The 14,715-nt window shown below is 45.5% G+C and overlaps 3 protein-coding genes and 2 non-coding genes across 8 annotated transcripts in view; 1 reads left to right on the plus strand and 4 right to left on the minus strand.

Annotated features, from left to right (window-relative positions):
* Positions 1–565, plus strand: part of MCCD1 (mitochondrial coiled-coil domain 1) — a 965-nt gene extending 400 nt beyond the window's left edge. Inside the window, exon 2 of the mRNA XM_069073252.1 lies at positions 49–565. Coding sequence (XP_068929353.1) covers positions 49–234 — 186 coding nt within the window. The 3' untranslated portion in view covers positions 235–565. The remainder of the gene's footprint in view (positions 1–48) is intronic.
* DDX39B (DExD-box helicase 39B) lies at positions 564–10,060 on the minus strand. 2 transcript variants are annotated; one of them, XM_069073246.1, is made up of 11 exons: positions 9,904–10,060; positions 8,342–8,672; positions 7,309–7,436; positions 6,624–6,716; positions 5,289–5,472; positions 4,333–4,451; positions 2,299–2,430; positions 1,808–1,917; positions 1,577–1,721; positions 997–1,144; positions 564–785 (listed from the first exon to the last, which is right to left on the minus strand). In XM_069073246.1, exons 2-11 carry the CDS (start codon positions 8,550–8,552, stop codon positions 769–771), a joined length of 1,287 nt encoding a protein of 428 aa, XP_068929347.1. In that variant the 5' UTR covers positions 8,553–8,672; positions 9,904–10,060; the 3' UTR covers positions 564–768. The 2 variants fall into 2 exon arrangements, with proteins under 2 accessions (XP_068929347.1, XP_068929348.1); XM_069073247.1 differs by lacking the exon at positions 9,904–10,060 and adding an exon at positions 9,645–9,766.
* Positions 5,123–5,201, minus strand: LOC138150341 (small nucleolar RNA SNORD83). Its single transcript, XR_011165552.1, has one exon. It is a non-coding gene; the product is annotated as a small nucleolar RNA SNORD83 (small nucleolar RNA).
* On the minus strand, positions 7,186–7,261 carry LOC138150340 (small nucleolar RNA SNORD83). Its single transcript, XR_011165551.1, has one exon. It is a non-coding gene; the product is annotated as a small nucleolar RNA SNORD83 (small nucleolar RNA).
* Positions 10,061–12,404: 2,344 nt separating the features above from the next.
* On the minus strand, positions 12,405–14,629 carry ATP6V1G2 (ATPase H+ transporting V1 subunit G2). 3 transcript variants are annotated; one of them, XM_069073249.1, is made up of 3 exons: positions 14,586–14,629; positions 13,999–14,099; positions 12,405–13,448 (listed from the first exon to the last, which is right to left on the minus strand). In XM_069073249.1, the coding sequence occupies exons 2-3, from the start codon at positions 14,056–14,058 to the stop codon at positions 13,275–13,277; spliced, it is 234 nt and encodes a 77-aa protein (XP_068929350.1). In that variant the 5' UTR covers positions 14,059–14,099; positions 14,586–14,629; the 3' UTR covers positions 12,405–13,274. The 3 variants fall into 3 exon arrangements, with proteins under 3 accessions (XP_068929350.1, XP_068929351.1, XP_068929349.1); XM_069073250.1 differs by lacking the exon at positions 14,586–14,629 and adding an exon at positions 14,479–14,566; XM_069073248.1 differs by lacking the exon at positions 14,586–14,629 and adding an exon at positions 14,328–14,554.
* Between the last annotated feature and the right edge of the window lie 86 nt (positions 14,630–14,715).

Raw genomic sequence — 14,715 nt, forward strand, 5'->3', positions numbered from 1 at the left:
ACCACAGGCCAGTTAAGTTCCTCTGAACTCTCTACATCCTCCCCCCAGGGTCCAGGCCACAGAAGAACAGAGCTGGCTCAGGCAGAAGAGCTATTAGAACAGCAGTTAGAGCTGTACCAAGCCCTGCTGGAGGGGCAAGAAGGGGCATGGGAAGCTCAAGCCCTCGTGCTCAAAATCCAGAAGCTGAAGGAGCAGATGAGGAGGCACCGAGAGAGCCTGAGAGGTGACGCTTGAGGGGACCTGTTCTTTCCTTCCTTTACTGGCTGAACCCAAGCAAACACTTCTAAGAACCCCTTTGCCCCAGGGTCCCATCCTGTTCCCTCCTTTTCTGGAGCAGAAAGAACACCCAATGACTGGAAATAGGAATGATCTCCTTCTGAGGAGGGCCAAGAATGGGAAGGGGTGCTCAGGGGAAGCCAGCCCCTCCCTACCCTAGTAACTGAATCCCCTATTTCAAGTCCCCTAAAATGACTTCCATTCCTCCCCCAAGGCTGAAGAGGAGAAAAAGACATCACTCACTGTTACCCCTCAAATAAAGGAACAAAACCCTCAGACACTCAAGATACTTTTTTGTTTCATTTTTAGTTTTGTTAAAAAAAAAATTCGACAGGACAAATCAATAAGGGAGTTTGGGGGATGACTTGAACAGGGCCATCGGGGCGGGGAGGCTGGGGGTAGGTGGCAGTAGTGTCTCCTTCACCCCCACGCCCGAGTGTTCAGCTCCTGGGGAGGGAGAGGGTATCATACTCCAGGGACAGGCCAAGGCCTCTACCGAGTCTGCTCAACTGAAAATAAAAAAAGAAAGAAATTAAGATAGGGTTAGAGGTGGGAGTAGTGATAGAAAGGGAAGTGATACAGAAAAAGAACTATACAGAGATAAAGGAAGGTAATGAGAATTAAGTAATACTCTAAAACCTTCAAAATAAAAAAAGAAGGCCAAGAGAGATGAGATCATGGGATCAAGCTAATTAGCAAGAGGGAAAGTCCAATACTCACTGTAGGAAGAAATGTCTATCTCATCAGGCAGTTCACTGATGTTGACCTCAAAGCGATCCTGGACGTCATTGAGGATTTTGGCATCATTTTCATCTGATACAAATGTGATGGCCAAACCCTTTGTACCAAACCGGCCTGCCCTAGCCACCTAGGGACAAGAAAGGGATAAAGTCAAGGAATATCCTCAGGAAGAGACAGGGCATAGAACAGATAGATATGGGGCAGAAAGTAAAGGAAGGGGCTGGAAGGTCAAGAAGAAGGAAGGCATTAGAAAGTACCACCCTGGGAGGCTAGGGGGCACAGTGAATAGAGCACCGGCCCTGGAGTCAGGAAGACTTGAGTTCAAATCCAGCCTCAGATGCTTAACACAAAAACTAGACTGTGACCTTGGACAGGTCACTTAACCCCAATAGCCCTCCAAAAAGCAAAAGAAAGAAAAGAGCGAGAGAGAGAGAGAGAGAGAGAGAGAGAGAGAGAAAGAAAGAAAGAAAGAAAGAAAGAAAGAAAGAAAGAAAGAAAGAAAGAAAGAAGGAAAGAAAGAAAGAAAGAAAGAAAGAAATCACCCAACTGTAAGGCTTACCCTGTGTAAGTAGGTGTCTGAGTCCTCTGGCATGTCATAATTGAAGGCAATGTTTACTCGTTCAATATCCATGCCCCGGCCAAACAGGTTAGTGGCCACAAGAATACGACGCTGGAAATCCTTGAACTGCTGATACCGGGACAACCTAATAATGGGGAGAAGAGAGCAGAGAAGGATATGAAAGTTGCCCTTGGCATTCCTCTGGCCTCCCACCCCAACTCCTCTGCTCACCTCTCCTCTTGGGGCATCCCACGATGGATGGCAATGGCTGGGAAGTTCTGTTCCACTAGGAGTTGGGCCAGGGCAATGCAGCGCTGCACAGATTTCACGAAGATCACCACCTGTGTGTGGTGGGGTGAGAAAAGACTCAGTAACCACTTTACCTCAGGAGACCCAATCCAATCCTTTGCTGCACCAACAAACTACATGCTTCTGCTATCCTGATGGCATCTCAAGAACAAGATAAAACCAGAGGGAAGTTGGGGGTGGAAGTCACCATTAGGACAAAAAAGATGATTATAAGGGAAGGAAAAGACTAAAGAGATGCTCCCCATCTTTATAAAATCACGCAGACCAAGCAGAGAGGAATGATTCCCTTGTTATTAAGATTCTAGTGAGCCTCCTCTAAAGGACATCCATGGCATTTACAATATCCTTCAAGGACTTTTCTCCCATTTCCTCTCCTATGTTCTACCTCTCTCCCACCTTCACGCCCAGCTGACCTGGTTGAACTCTAGAACATCCAAGAGGTCGAAGAGTTTTCGGTTCTTCTCATTGTCCTTCAGCTTCACGTAGTACTGCTGCAGCCCATGCAGCGTCAGCTTCGTCTCATCATCCACGAAGATCTCCATTGGCTGGGGGGGAGGAAGGGAGGGGACGGAGGAGGGAGGGCAGAGTGGGGGTGTTAAACCTGAGGGGGGTGGGGGTGGGTGGGGATAGGTGACTCCCAATTCACCCCATGAATGGGATGGGGAGAAGAGTTAAGATGTCAAATTCCCTTCTCATCTCCAACCCACAGCCTCCCAAATTCAACAGTCTCTTCTCTATAAAACAGGGTTTTAAGTATAAGCCATTCTAGGATGCCACAAACATCCATGGAAAGCATTACTGGGTCAGGAGGACAAAGGACAGAGCTAATGGCCTCCAGTGAGACCATCCAATGGCAAGAGACTATTCAGATGGATTAAAAAAGATCACCTCGGTTTGTGTGGGAGAAGGGGGCAATAGTGGGAGTGATCTCAAGAGGGATATGATATTAACAATCAGATAAATCTGAAATAGTAAAAAGTAATAATAGGTTGACTTAGGGGGGATGGTCAAATCTCTTAAAGATTAGGTTGCCATGTTAAACAGCTGGTTAAAGGAAAATGGAAGTTACTTAAATGAAAGTTCCAACCAGAACCATCTAAGACAGGAGACCCTTTACAGGACTGGCTTTCTCTAGAATCTAAGGTTAAATAAAATAAACTCCACCAGCAAGGGTGTTCAGGCAAAGAAATGAACCCCTATTAGAAGATTTCTCCTATATAGCTCCTGATCTACATATCCCCTTGAAGGGGAGGAGAAAACCACAGAAATACTAACAGATTCAATCTCAATCCCCATTTGCTTCTCTAATCTCTCTAGCTAGCCCTAGGTTCTGCAAGGGAAGTGATGATCTAGTTCACTTACAAGCAGGAGTTTAAAAACCTCCTTGAAATTAATCTCTATTACCCACAAGGGGTAATAATACAAGAGAGGCATCCCACATGAGGGAGCAATACAGATAACCCCATCCCCAAGACTTATCCCACTACTCTTTTCCCACTCTGAGAACCCCCAACCCCCACCTGGTTTTAGCAAAATAAAGATCTTCACTTGTTACCTTGCCCTTTCCCCCTCCCGGAAAAAAAGGAAACAAAAAAAAAAATCCACCACCCACTCAGGAGCACCCCCGCAACTCGCATGGGCGAAGGGAGCGCAGTACGCGTAAGTTTCAGGAAAAAAAAAAACCGGGAACGGAAAAAAAAGGCTGGTTTGGTCCTCTGCTTCCTGGACACGGTTCTCCCGCAGCTTCTGCTGCCGCCTTCCGATGTTGGATGCCATCTGCAATCCCCCGTCGCGCTGAGTCTCTGCTGCTGGCTCACATCTCCAGAGGGTCCAGATGGGGGAGGAGGAGGAAAGGGAGGGGAAGGAGTAGAAGGGTCGGGGGTTGAGGTGCCGAAGGCCCCCACCCCTGAAGGTGGGGAGGGAGCAGACTCATTTGTGACTTTTGCTCTTCTGTTGGCCATGCCCTGCAGTCTGTCTGTCCCTCTCTCGCTCTCCTGTCATCAGGAAATGTGGGTTTTGGGGAGATCTGAGTTTTTAGGGGAGCCAAAAGGCCCCAGTTGTGCTCGATGCCACCTTGAGGGTGTGTGTTCGTGGAGTACAAGGAAAATAGTGGATGGTAGGGTAGGACATTCTGTCCCACCCTGCCAGAGGGAAAAAGAGTTTTGCTGTTGTTTGGGTTTTCTTATTTTGTTGGGGTTTATTTGAATTCTACCCGCTCTCGTGTTTATCCCGACCAAGTCTTCCGGAGTTTCCCTGGCACCCGCGCAGACCTTATCACTGGCTGTCTCTATCTCTGTCTTTCCAGGGAAGACTCAGCCCTGGGGGGTCACATGACTCCATCTCAGCACTGGGAGGAGAGGGGAGAGGGTAGACTGGAGAAGGTCGAGAGGGAGTAGGAAGAGACTGCGGGCAGGGGATGGAGGGAGAGAAGGTAGAAGGGTATTTACGTCTTGCATGAACTTGCGGCAGACAGGGCGGATCTCTTTGCTCAGGGTGGCACTGAACATCATGACCTGCTTCTCATGGGGGGTCATGCGGAAAATTTCCTGGACATCCCGACGCATGTCTACAAAAGAGGAGTGACAACGAGACTAAGCACAGAGCAACACAAAGGAAAGAGTACTTTCCAATAATATTGAAGAATGCAAGAGAATCCACTACCTGGTTCCCTGTGCTCACACTTACTCTAAACCTAAACAAAGGTTTTAATATTCTGTCCTATCCCCCAACACACATACACATCCTTAATTCCACCCAGGTATCTTCAACCTTTTCTTCCAAATCTTGCTCAAAAGCTTCCTTCTAGAAAGTTTTCCCTAATTAGGTGTACTTCGTCTTCTCTTGCTGACAATTTCTGTATGTTTCCTAGTTGAAATATCTAAAATTTAACCTATCAATTATTTAAATTCTAGGCTATACTCTCTCTCCCCCTATCCTAAAAGCTGAGTTCCCTTCCCCACCAGTATTTCCTAGAATAGCCAGGATTAGATTCTGCAGACATAAAGCAGAGTAATCAGTAAACACTGTTCTCAGATTAAGAAAGTCCTTCTATGATCTGAAGGCATTCCTTCTCTAACATATGGAAAGAAAAAGGCCTAAACCATTTCCTCTTTATTATCTCCATCACCAAAGTTGCCCAAAGCATGCTGACTTGCTTGGACACCCCAGATCCCCTTTCATCATGAACCAATGAAAACATTCACAGAAATCCAAAGAATTCCAGCTTCTGGAGCCCAGAGCCATCAGTCATGGGTGATAGATCAAGAGTCGTCCTGGCACCAAGGTTGCTCCACTTAACATGAACACATCATGTGGCTCCAAGGGTCAAATACGCTGACCTTCAATTTCCACAAAGTAGAGCCCCAGTTCTGGGATCCCTCTATTCTTCAAGTCTTCCACTCACCGAGCTGTTCGAGCATTTTGTCACACTCATCCAAGATAAAATGTTTAATGTGTTTGAGATTGAGGATCTTATTTCGGGCCAGAGCTAAGATACGGCCTGGGGTCCCCACAACAATGTGTGGGCAGTTCTTCTTCAGTAGCTCCTCATCCTTTTTTATTGATAAACCGCCAAAAAACACCGCCACCTGTCATCCAGAATTGGAAAGAAGGTCACCACAGAGAATAATTAACAGCCACCATTTCCCAGTCTTGACTTCTTCCCTATTTGGCTAAAAACTTTTCTTGGTATCACATAAAAACTTTAGAAATCATTTAATGCTCTCATTGTATACACAAGAAAACCTAACTCAGAGGGATTGACTCACTCATACAGTTAGCCAGTGGCAGAATCAGGACTAGAACTCAAATCTTCTGACTTTACCTAGTGTTCCTTCCATACCCTTCTTGTAATTCTGAAAAGTCCTGCTTTGCTCTGAAATTAGGGTGATTATACTGAGGGACTGGAGAACATTGAAAGGCAGAGCTTTTGGTTTGTTGTAAAGTTACTGGACATAATTTACCCCAACCGAGAAAACCCAGTTCTGACTGGGAAGAAGTAAAATCAAGCAAACTCATCTGTACCTAAGCAGACAGCATGCTTTCTACTCCAATACAGTTAAGTGAGAAAAGTATAATGGGAACCTCTTAGGCCATCCATCCATCCAGTGGTCCAGATAGCCAGGCCTCAATTTTCTGCTATCCTAAAGAATGAAGACATCATGTACCTTCCGAATCCACATATACCATTAGGGATAGAGAGCTTAAAACCTTCCCACACCACACACCCTAAGCTTTCATCATACTACCACTTCCTAGAGCATCCCAAATAGTGATCAGAAAGGGAAAAAACCCAAGTATGATGATGAGGCACATGGAGAAATAAAGTGACTTAAAGGCAGAGAAACAGAGAAGCAAAGGGTCAGGATAATAGTCACCTATACCCCAGCTTACAAACCAGTTAACAAAGAGAAGGATTAACAAAGCTAATATATATAACAAGAGCCTGTGGCTATTGAAAATCCACTAGTAATGAAGATAAAAGTATTTTTTGGGGGGGAGATTGATTAAATCTAATGAAAATCTCACCTATATCCAACTTTTCAAGAACCTGCCTACTACATAAAGCAAAACATACCTTAAGACAATATTTATCCTGGAAATGGCTTCTGATTCATTCTAGGATTAGGTGGCCTGAGTGTCTACTATGTCCCCAAATATATCTGACAGGTTCTTATTACTACTCTCTTTCTCCACCCTTAGTTTCTACCCTTAATCAAGTCTCCTCCCCATCAATTACCTTGACATTAGGCATGTATTTAGAGAATCGTTCATACTCCTTGCAAATCTGAAAGGCCAGCTCCCGAGTGTGACACATCACCAGCACAGAAACCTTAGACAGGGAGAGACAGATGTTTGGCAAATTGCCCTTTAAGAAAAGGCAGACCATAAGCAAAAATCCAACTGAGCTTATTAAACAATTCCAATTCTGGAACCTAATAATTTAAGTGACTCTTTTGCACTCGAAATCAAGAGTGCCTTGTGAATTGTTGGCATTCAAAAATCATTTGTTACAACCATTTTCATATGTATGTTTGATCTTCCAAACTAGAAAATGAGTTCCTTAAGAGAAGCTGATTTTTCATTGTTTCCTCCAATCTTGCCGTGTACAACTCTAAATACTAAGTAGAATTTCAAATAAACAGTCAAAAAGCAAATACAATCTTAATTAAACCAAAAACCTTTAAAGTGAGTTTGGTCTTTAAAAAGTCTATACATTTTAATATTGGGGTTTTGAAGTAAAAATATACTCCCCCCCAAACCTCTTTCAACCCCCTCCCTCCCTCCTCCCAGGACCCATCTGCCATCAGTCAAGGGTGATAGTTAGAGGTCATCTCAGCACTAAGTGCTCATGTCTCTGAAAACACATCATGTGGCATAGATAGTTTTACTTCCTTCCCCATTGTTCCCTACATAGTTTATACCTGACCAGTGATTGGTTCCAGCTGCTGCAGTGTGGCCAGCACAAACACAGCTGTTTTTCCCATGCCTGACTTGGCCTGGCATAAGACATCCATCCCCAAGATGGCCTGAGGAATACACTCATGTTGGACTGGGGAAAGAAAAGAGAAGACGATGGATTAATGGTAGTCCAGGCACACAAATTCATAATCCCTAAAACCACTTACAGACTGTAAGGAACCAGTTCCAAAATATGCTAGAGGTAGCTAGGTGGTACTGATTCAAATCCAGCCCTAAACACTTACTAGCTGTGTGACCCTGGGCAAGTCACTTAACCTGTCTGCCTCAGTTTCCATATTTGTAAAATGGGTTAATAATAAGCACTCACCTCCAGAATTAATGAGAGGATGAACTGAGACAATATTTGTAAAGCATCTAATAGTACCTGGCACACAGTAGGCACTTAACAAATGTCTATTCCCTTTCCCTTTGTTTTACACTCCAGGGTAGTTTCTGCCCCAATTCTTTGACCTTAACACATTTCCTATGCTTAATCAAAGAATGGAAGAAAGAAATGATTTTGAATAAAAAAGTTGGTTGTGGTAGCTTTAGGTAGTAACAATACCTAGGGTTTCAGCCTACAAGAAATGAATCTTTTATATTACTCTTCTACCTTTTTATTCCATCTTAACTCTTTTAAGTCTCATCGCTCAGAAAACTACTTACCTCTCCCAAATTCCAACAATTCCATCATAAATCTCCCCACCCCACCCACACCTTACCCCAACAATCATCTCCTGCTAATTCTACCACCCCTACCTCCAGTTCTACCCATCATTCTAGTTCAATAGACATTTTTGCACTGCTTTATCCCCATATCATCTTACTCTAGAAACCACTACACTTCTGCTCCCATGGATTCTCTTAGAAATCCCCCTGCTTTGCTCCCATTCCCCAAAACTCTGCTCCTTTTCCCTCAAAGCTTCTTGCTCTTGGATGTCCTATCCTAGGTCCTTCTCATTGGTCCCTGGATTTATGGTACAAGAAAATGCTTACCTTCAGATGGATGCTCAAAGCCACAATCTACAATGGCCCGGAGCAGCTCTGGCTTAAGTAGAAAGTCTCGGAATCCAGAGCTGTGAATGGAGACATAGGAACCTTTCACATCTTTCTTTGCAGGGGCCTCAGCTCCATCTCCCCCAGCTGCTGTCTCCACGTCATCATCTTCATAATCCAGAAGTTCATTGTCCACATCATTTTCTGCCATGGCTGGGTCAGGGAAAGGGGATACCTAGATAGGCTCTGGGAAAACTCGGTGTAGGGAAGCTGGGGTGGTAGAGATTCAGGGAGCAGCAGGGGAAGATGACACTGGATTCAGAGTTGAGAGCTAGGGAAGACATGGTTGAGAGAAACAAGCTGGTAACGACTTAAAAGAAAAAAAATTTCCACCAACCTCCAGTTTTTTCCATAATCCTCCCTCCTTCTAAAAATTTTGAGTTATTTCTTCTGGATAGAGAAAAATAGACAAGCTGAGAATACAACGGTGAAGTTGGGGGCAAGAAGTGGATTTATTATTTTTGTGGACAAAATTTGAGGTTAAGAAATACTAAGAGGAACAGAATAGATACAGAAAATGAACTGACATAAACCATGAAAGAACTGCAGAGTGAAAGGTGAGTGGATAATTTTTAGAAATGCATAAAGCTAAGAAATGTTTTTATGTGGGGGAAGGGAGGTCCTGGGGCTGGAGCAAAGATTCTGCAATAGCATTAATATCTAACCACTTATAGAAGCAGTAACTTCTTCCCACCCCCAAATGACAGCAACCAAAGATGATAAGAGTATAATAATCATGGCACGAACAGGGATTTTTAGTCTTAAGACGAGCACACAACGTTGCTAGTTGTTACTCAAGCCCCAGTCTGTCCAGGTCCCTCTTGGACAAGGACTGGCCAGAAATGGAACCTATAAGTCAAAAGAGCAAAATGTTCTATTGGGGGGGGGGGGGTACTTCATCAATAGAGTATCACATTTCCCCTCCAAACTCGAAAGACTGCTCTCGGCACTACCTTTTACTGGTCTGAATCAATTTGAGGGGAGGGGAAAGAGACCTGTTGGTAGTTTATAGAAATTGGGCCTAGAAACCTGCCCTCCCAACTGCTCCTAAGAGGGCCCACGGATAAAAGGCTCCGTGGATAGTGTTGCTTTGGGCAGTAATTTGCATTCTCCCTACACTACGGTCCCCACAAACATCCCAGATAAAGAGAAGAGCAGAGCGCCTCCCGCCCTCTCCAGGGGGAGCGAAGCCGCTAGGGGAAGGGGGGAGAGAAAAGGATGGCGCCAAAGTGCAAGAGATTACCCCAGAGCGGACGCAGTGGCGGGGACACAATGGCGCCACGGCCGCCATTTTGGGTCCTCCCCCTTCGCTCCCGACCGCCCCTCCCCCCTGGGGGGCTCTTCCCTCCCGGGCGGGGCGAAAAAGGAGGCGGAAATAACGGCCCCGCAGGGGCCCAGAGGCTAGGGTACAGCTCTTGGCAGCTGTATCTGTGGACCCTTGCTGTCGAGTGGCCTCAAAGAAGGACGGATGGATGCGGATGAACGCCGTGGCCCCCGCTTACCTGAGCGGGGAAGAAACGCGTCTGGTGGCGGCAGCGGCGGCGACCAAGGAAAGCGGCCTCCACTTCCGGTCCCCGCGTTCCCTCTCCCCTTTCCACCCCACTCTCTTTCTAGGAAGCCAGTGCGCAGACGCGAGGGACAGGAAGCTGGCTCAAGGACCTCCTACGCCTCAACAGTCCCGCGCACTAGAGAGATGCCTTGTGGACCGCCTGACTGGATGTGAACTATGAATTTCTTTCCAGTTCCTCTGTTGCCATTCTAATCAGCGTTGACTGGGGGGAAGTTCCCAGTACCATTATCTCTCCTTTGTGAACCCTCCTCTCGCCACAACCCTGAACTCCTTTACACTATTTCGCTTTTCAGTCAGGCTTGCTTAAAGCAAGGCTCTTCGCTTGGAACTCAATGAATGGGACACGGAAGCGGCAGCGCGTTCCCACGGGGTCCTACTATTGCCGTGGTTGCCAAGGTGACCTAGGCGTACTTTCTTTTAGACTTTACCTGGCCTAATTTGCTGGGTGAGATGGCTGGATGTTATCCAGGGTCTGGGGGACGTGGAATGAAAGGAAAAGGAAGTGGGGGGTAGGGGGGTCTGAAAGAACAGGTAACTGGGTGCTCTCGTCGTCTTTCTAACCTGTGGCCCTGCAGGAAGAAAGGACCAGGCATGCGGCCATTCTGACTGGGAACCCCAGAGGCCGCCCAGGGCAGCCCAGCTCATCAAGTGTTTTTCAGGCCCCTGCTGTCTCAAGCATTATGCCATTGTATAATGATGCCAAGAAAGACACCACCACCACCCCCCCACACAACCCAATACAATCCCTGCCCGCAAGGACCTCACAATCTAATGGAGAAACGAAGGACGTTTGTATAGATACAAGTAGCTAGAGAACAAATGGAAGGTAGTCTCAGAGGAAGGCACTGGGAGTTGGGGGCCCCAGGCCTCTTGCAGAAAGTGGGATTTGTGCGAAGTCTTCAGGGAAGCCAAGGAGGAGGGGAAGGGCTTCTCCACAGCAGAGTAGAAACTCCCTCCAGTGTCCCTGACATATGGGCCCACTTATGGATATCCCTGATTGATTTTGGAACAATGGTAACTAACATGCCTTAAAATTTAAAAGGGATGGATGGTCACTGCCTTGTCACTGTCTTTAGTTAGATACTGTGTACCCATAAAGGGAGGTGAATTTTAACTCAAAGTTAGGGATGGAAAGCCTAAATTCAGCTACCCCGTGTTTCCCTGATAATAAGACCTATCCCGAAAATAAGCCCTCCCCTTACTGTGTAAGATTCCTCTAAAATAAGCCCTCCCCCGAAAATAAGCCCTATTGAGATTGCTGCTGTAGTGAAGGTGATCTCCTGCGCTACACACTACATTACGGTACCCTCCGTCCCCCCCCCCCCCCCCCCCCCAGCTGCATCCAATCAGAGCTGCAGCAGTGAGCGCGTCATCCTGTTCTTCCCCAGTGATTTCCTTATTGAATAAAGGCACATTTTTTGGTTCACATTTACTTGTTTATTAAAATTGCTGTCAATGTTCATTAAAATAAGCCCTCCCCTGAAAATAAGCCCTCTGGTGTTTTTCTGTCCAAAAAAATTTTAATAAGACAGTGTCTTATTATCGGGGAAACACGGTACATGCCTTCTCTCACTTGCCATTCTTTGTTGCTGTTTCTAATCTTGGGTCTACATACACAAAACTCTGCCCCTTCTGCCTGGAGGCAGGGGTGAAGTCCAAATGCATTCTGGAGCACAATCTGCAGAGTGAAGAATGCTTTAAGATTCTCCACTAGTAGTGGAGAAAGTGAATATCCTGACTCCCTAATCCAGTGTTCTGTTCCCAGCTGACTTGCCAGAAGAAAACATAATTATTTGAAAACAATCTTAATCCATAATAATAATAACTAACATTTATATAGCACTATGCTAAATGTTTTACAACTCATTTGATCTTCATAACAACCTTGAGAGGTAGGTGCTATTATTATCCCCATTTTTTACAGATGATGAAACTGAAGCAAATAGGTTGTGAACTTCCAGACTTTATCAATTTCATCATTTTACGTCTGTCAGACACTTAATGATTGTGTTAAGCACTCTTCTGTATCTCCTACCTTTGTCACTTGTTGAGATGAATTGCATAAATATAAATTGTAGTGTGAAACAGGAATTGAAGTGTAATATAATGGAAAAAAAAAACAATGGATTTAGAATAGAAGACTTGGGTATAAATCTCAGCTCCAACACTCATCTAAAGCTGTGTGAACCTGGGAAACTAGTTTCCCCATCTGAGAATCAGAATATGTAAGAATTTAGCAAGTAAGGGAATTGCATTAAATAACCCAACTTTCCCTAAGTCTTATGACTTCTATTATTTCTCCTAAACTTAAATAACTCAAGTTTCAAAAGATGCTTTATCCTAATATTACCAGATCTGATAAGTAATGAAAGTGAGGGGAAAAGAAAAATGGGGTATTATGAGGGAGATTCTACAAAAAAAAACTCTTACAAGTTTTTCACAACTTATTTTATTGACATTTGTGCTGGTTCCATTTTACAGCTGAATAGAACAATAGTAAATTGAGATGTGGGAGAATGAGAATGGAAAAGGATGGGGGACACTCCCATAATAGCATTACATAGAATACAGAATATTTCTCTATAGCTAAGACAAACAATAGTAAGAGCCAGACAGGTCTCTCCAAGAAATTTTGAGGGATAGGAGAAAGAGAAGAGAATATGGAGAAGGGGATGATGTAGAGACAAAAAAGGAAAGAGTAGGAGGAAAAAGAAACTCTGGGAGCCATAATAAGATAATAGGATGATGGAGGTCAGCTGGTTTCATTACTGGTCACAGGAGTGACAAGAAGGGAAATCCAGACACTTGAAGGATAGTCATTTGAATCACAAGGTTACTAGGACTACTTAAATGAAACCAACTGGGGAGAGATTTTGACCTATCTGGGAGAAATTTTATTAATAACAATTATAGCTAGCCTAAGATTTGCAAAATGCTTTACAAAAGTTATCTCACTTAATCCTCACCAGAACCTTATAAATTAGTGCAACTGTTGTCTCCATTTTACATGTGAAAAAAGTAACTTGCCCAAGGTCACACAGCTTGCAAAATGTCTAGAGGCCAGCTATCAAGGTCAAGGTTTTAAGGTCACCAGGGGGTAGATTTAGATTCTGTGTGGAAGGGGCATCATTCTCTGGGACCTTAAAGGTCCTGGCAGGAATTATAGAGCTAAAGATTTAGGGTTCTATATGGGAGAGTTACAGTGACTCCTTGAATTTCTAGGGGACTGATGGAGAAAAGGGATATGGCTGGAGGATAAGGTGTGAGGTCCTGGGGAGGGGGGAGGTGACTGGTACAGAGTCCCTAGGCAGCAATCCGGTAGTTGGGATGAATCTGGGGCCTGATGTCACAGACCATGCCAAGGAGCTGAGCCAGGACCCGCTCACGGCTTCGCTGCTGAGAGCTCTGCATGCCCTGTACCTGGCGCCGAGTTGCCTGCTCCACCTCAGCTGACAAATTCCCCTGGGAGCCCATAGCCTGGATTGGGGGAGAGGGAGTAAGGTGGGTGGGGGTATGGGGAAAGAGAAATAGGAAAGGAAGACACAAAGAGAAGGGTCCCAGAGTGTGAGGTTGTCACAGAAAGAGACAGAAAAAAAGTTCAAGAAAAAAAGACCCAAATGTGGATATTACCCTTTTCCCTGAATCCTTACGTAAAGGCTATATGAATTCTACAAGAGCTGTCCAGGCAACAGAAAGACACACAATCTTCTTTAAGACCTCACCCAATAATAATCCAGAAACTGAATTCCCCATCAACTCCACAACATTATCACCTGGGCCAGAAGGATTCCACATTTCCCACGCTAGACCACTACCATCTTCCACACTGAATGTAAAAAGCCCAAACACAGCCTCATAAATTCTGTGCTTCCCTTAGCATCCTCCCCCTCCCCCACTTTCCTCCACATCACAAAAATAACTGAAAATGCTATACAATTCACAGGGGGCTCTACCCCATTAGAGTTCTCTTCACTCCCAATATTACCCTGATCCCCTTTTTCAATCCACAATACACCCCAAATCTTACCGCTTGCTGCTTGCTCTGGAACTCTTGTTCTCGCTCCCTACGGTACTGCTCTACCTCCATCTGAGCCTCTTCCTTGGCCTGCTTCAGACGACGAGCCTTCCCTGGAATGAAAGAATGGAAGAATATCCCCAGAAAGGTAGTTAAAGGTTCTTTCAACCAAAAGAGTCCTTCATGATCACCCCAGTGGTTCAGTCCCCTATACATCTCTCCAGAGGAACCTTGGCCCATCTTGGGCCTACCCCCACCTCACACCCCGCCTTCCCCCCATACCAACTCCTCTCAGTAATCTAAATGTCCAGTCCTTCCCTATTCCCTGCCAAGGCTCTCACTCTTTCGGGCATCTGCCACCTTCTCAGCCGCTCTCTTCTCAGCCTGCAGCAGCTGCTGGATGCCCTGCGATTGACTGGCCATCTCTATTTGTGAGCGGTGATGCTACCAAAGGTACCAGTTTACAGCCACTACCTCCACCCCCACCCCCACCTAATCCAGCTATTTCTCCTTCCCTCCGTTGGGTCTTAGCGTCCCCCCGCTTTCAGGTCCTTCTTCCTCCCAATTCAGGCTTTCATTCCTCCTCTCCGCCTCCATACCATTCCCTTGCTCTTGCAGTACCACCTGAGATCACCTGAGGGCAACAGAGACCAGATTATTGCCTGCCAGTCAGTCAGTTTCCCCCCCCCCCCCCAACAAAAACAACCAACACACTCACCTACACAAAAA

Source organism: Petaurus breviceps, unplaced genomic scaffold (genome assembly GCF_028583685.1).
Source record: "Petaurus breviceps papuanus isolate PSGF00001 unplaced genomic scaffold, PetGlider_PUasm1.0 90865, whole genome shotgun sequence".
NCBI classification, from domain to species: domain Eukaryota; kingdom Metazoa; phylum Chordata; class Mammalia; order Diprotodontia; family Petauridae; genus Petaurus; species Petaurus breviceps.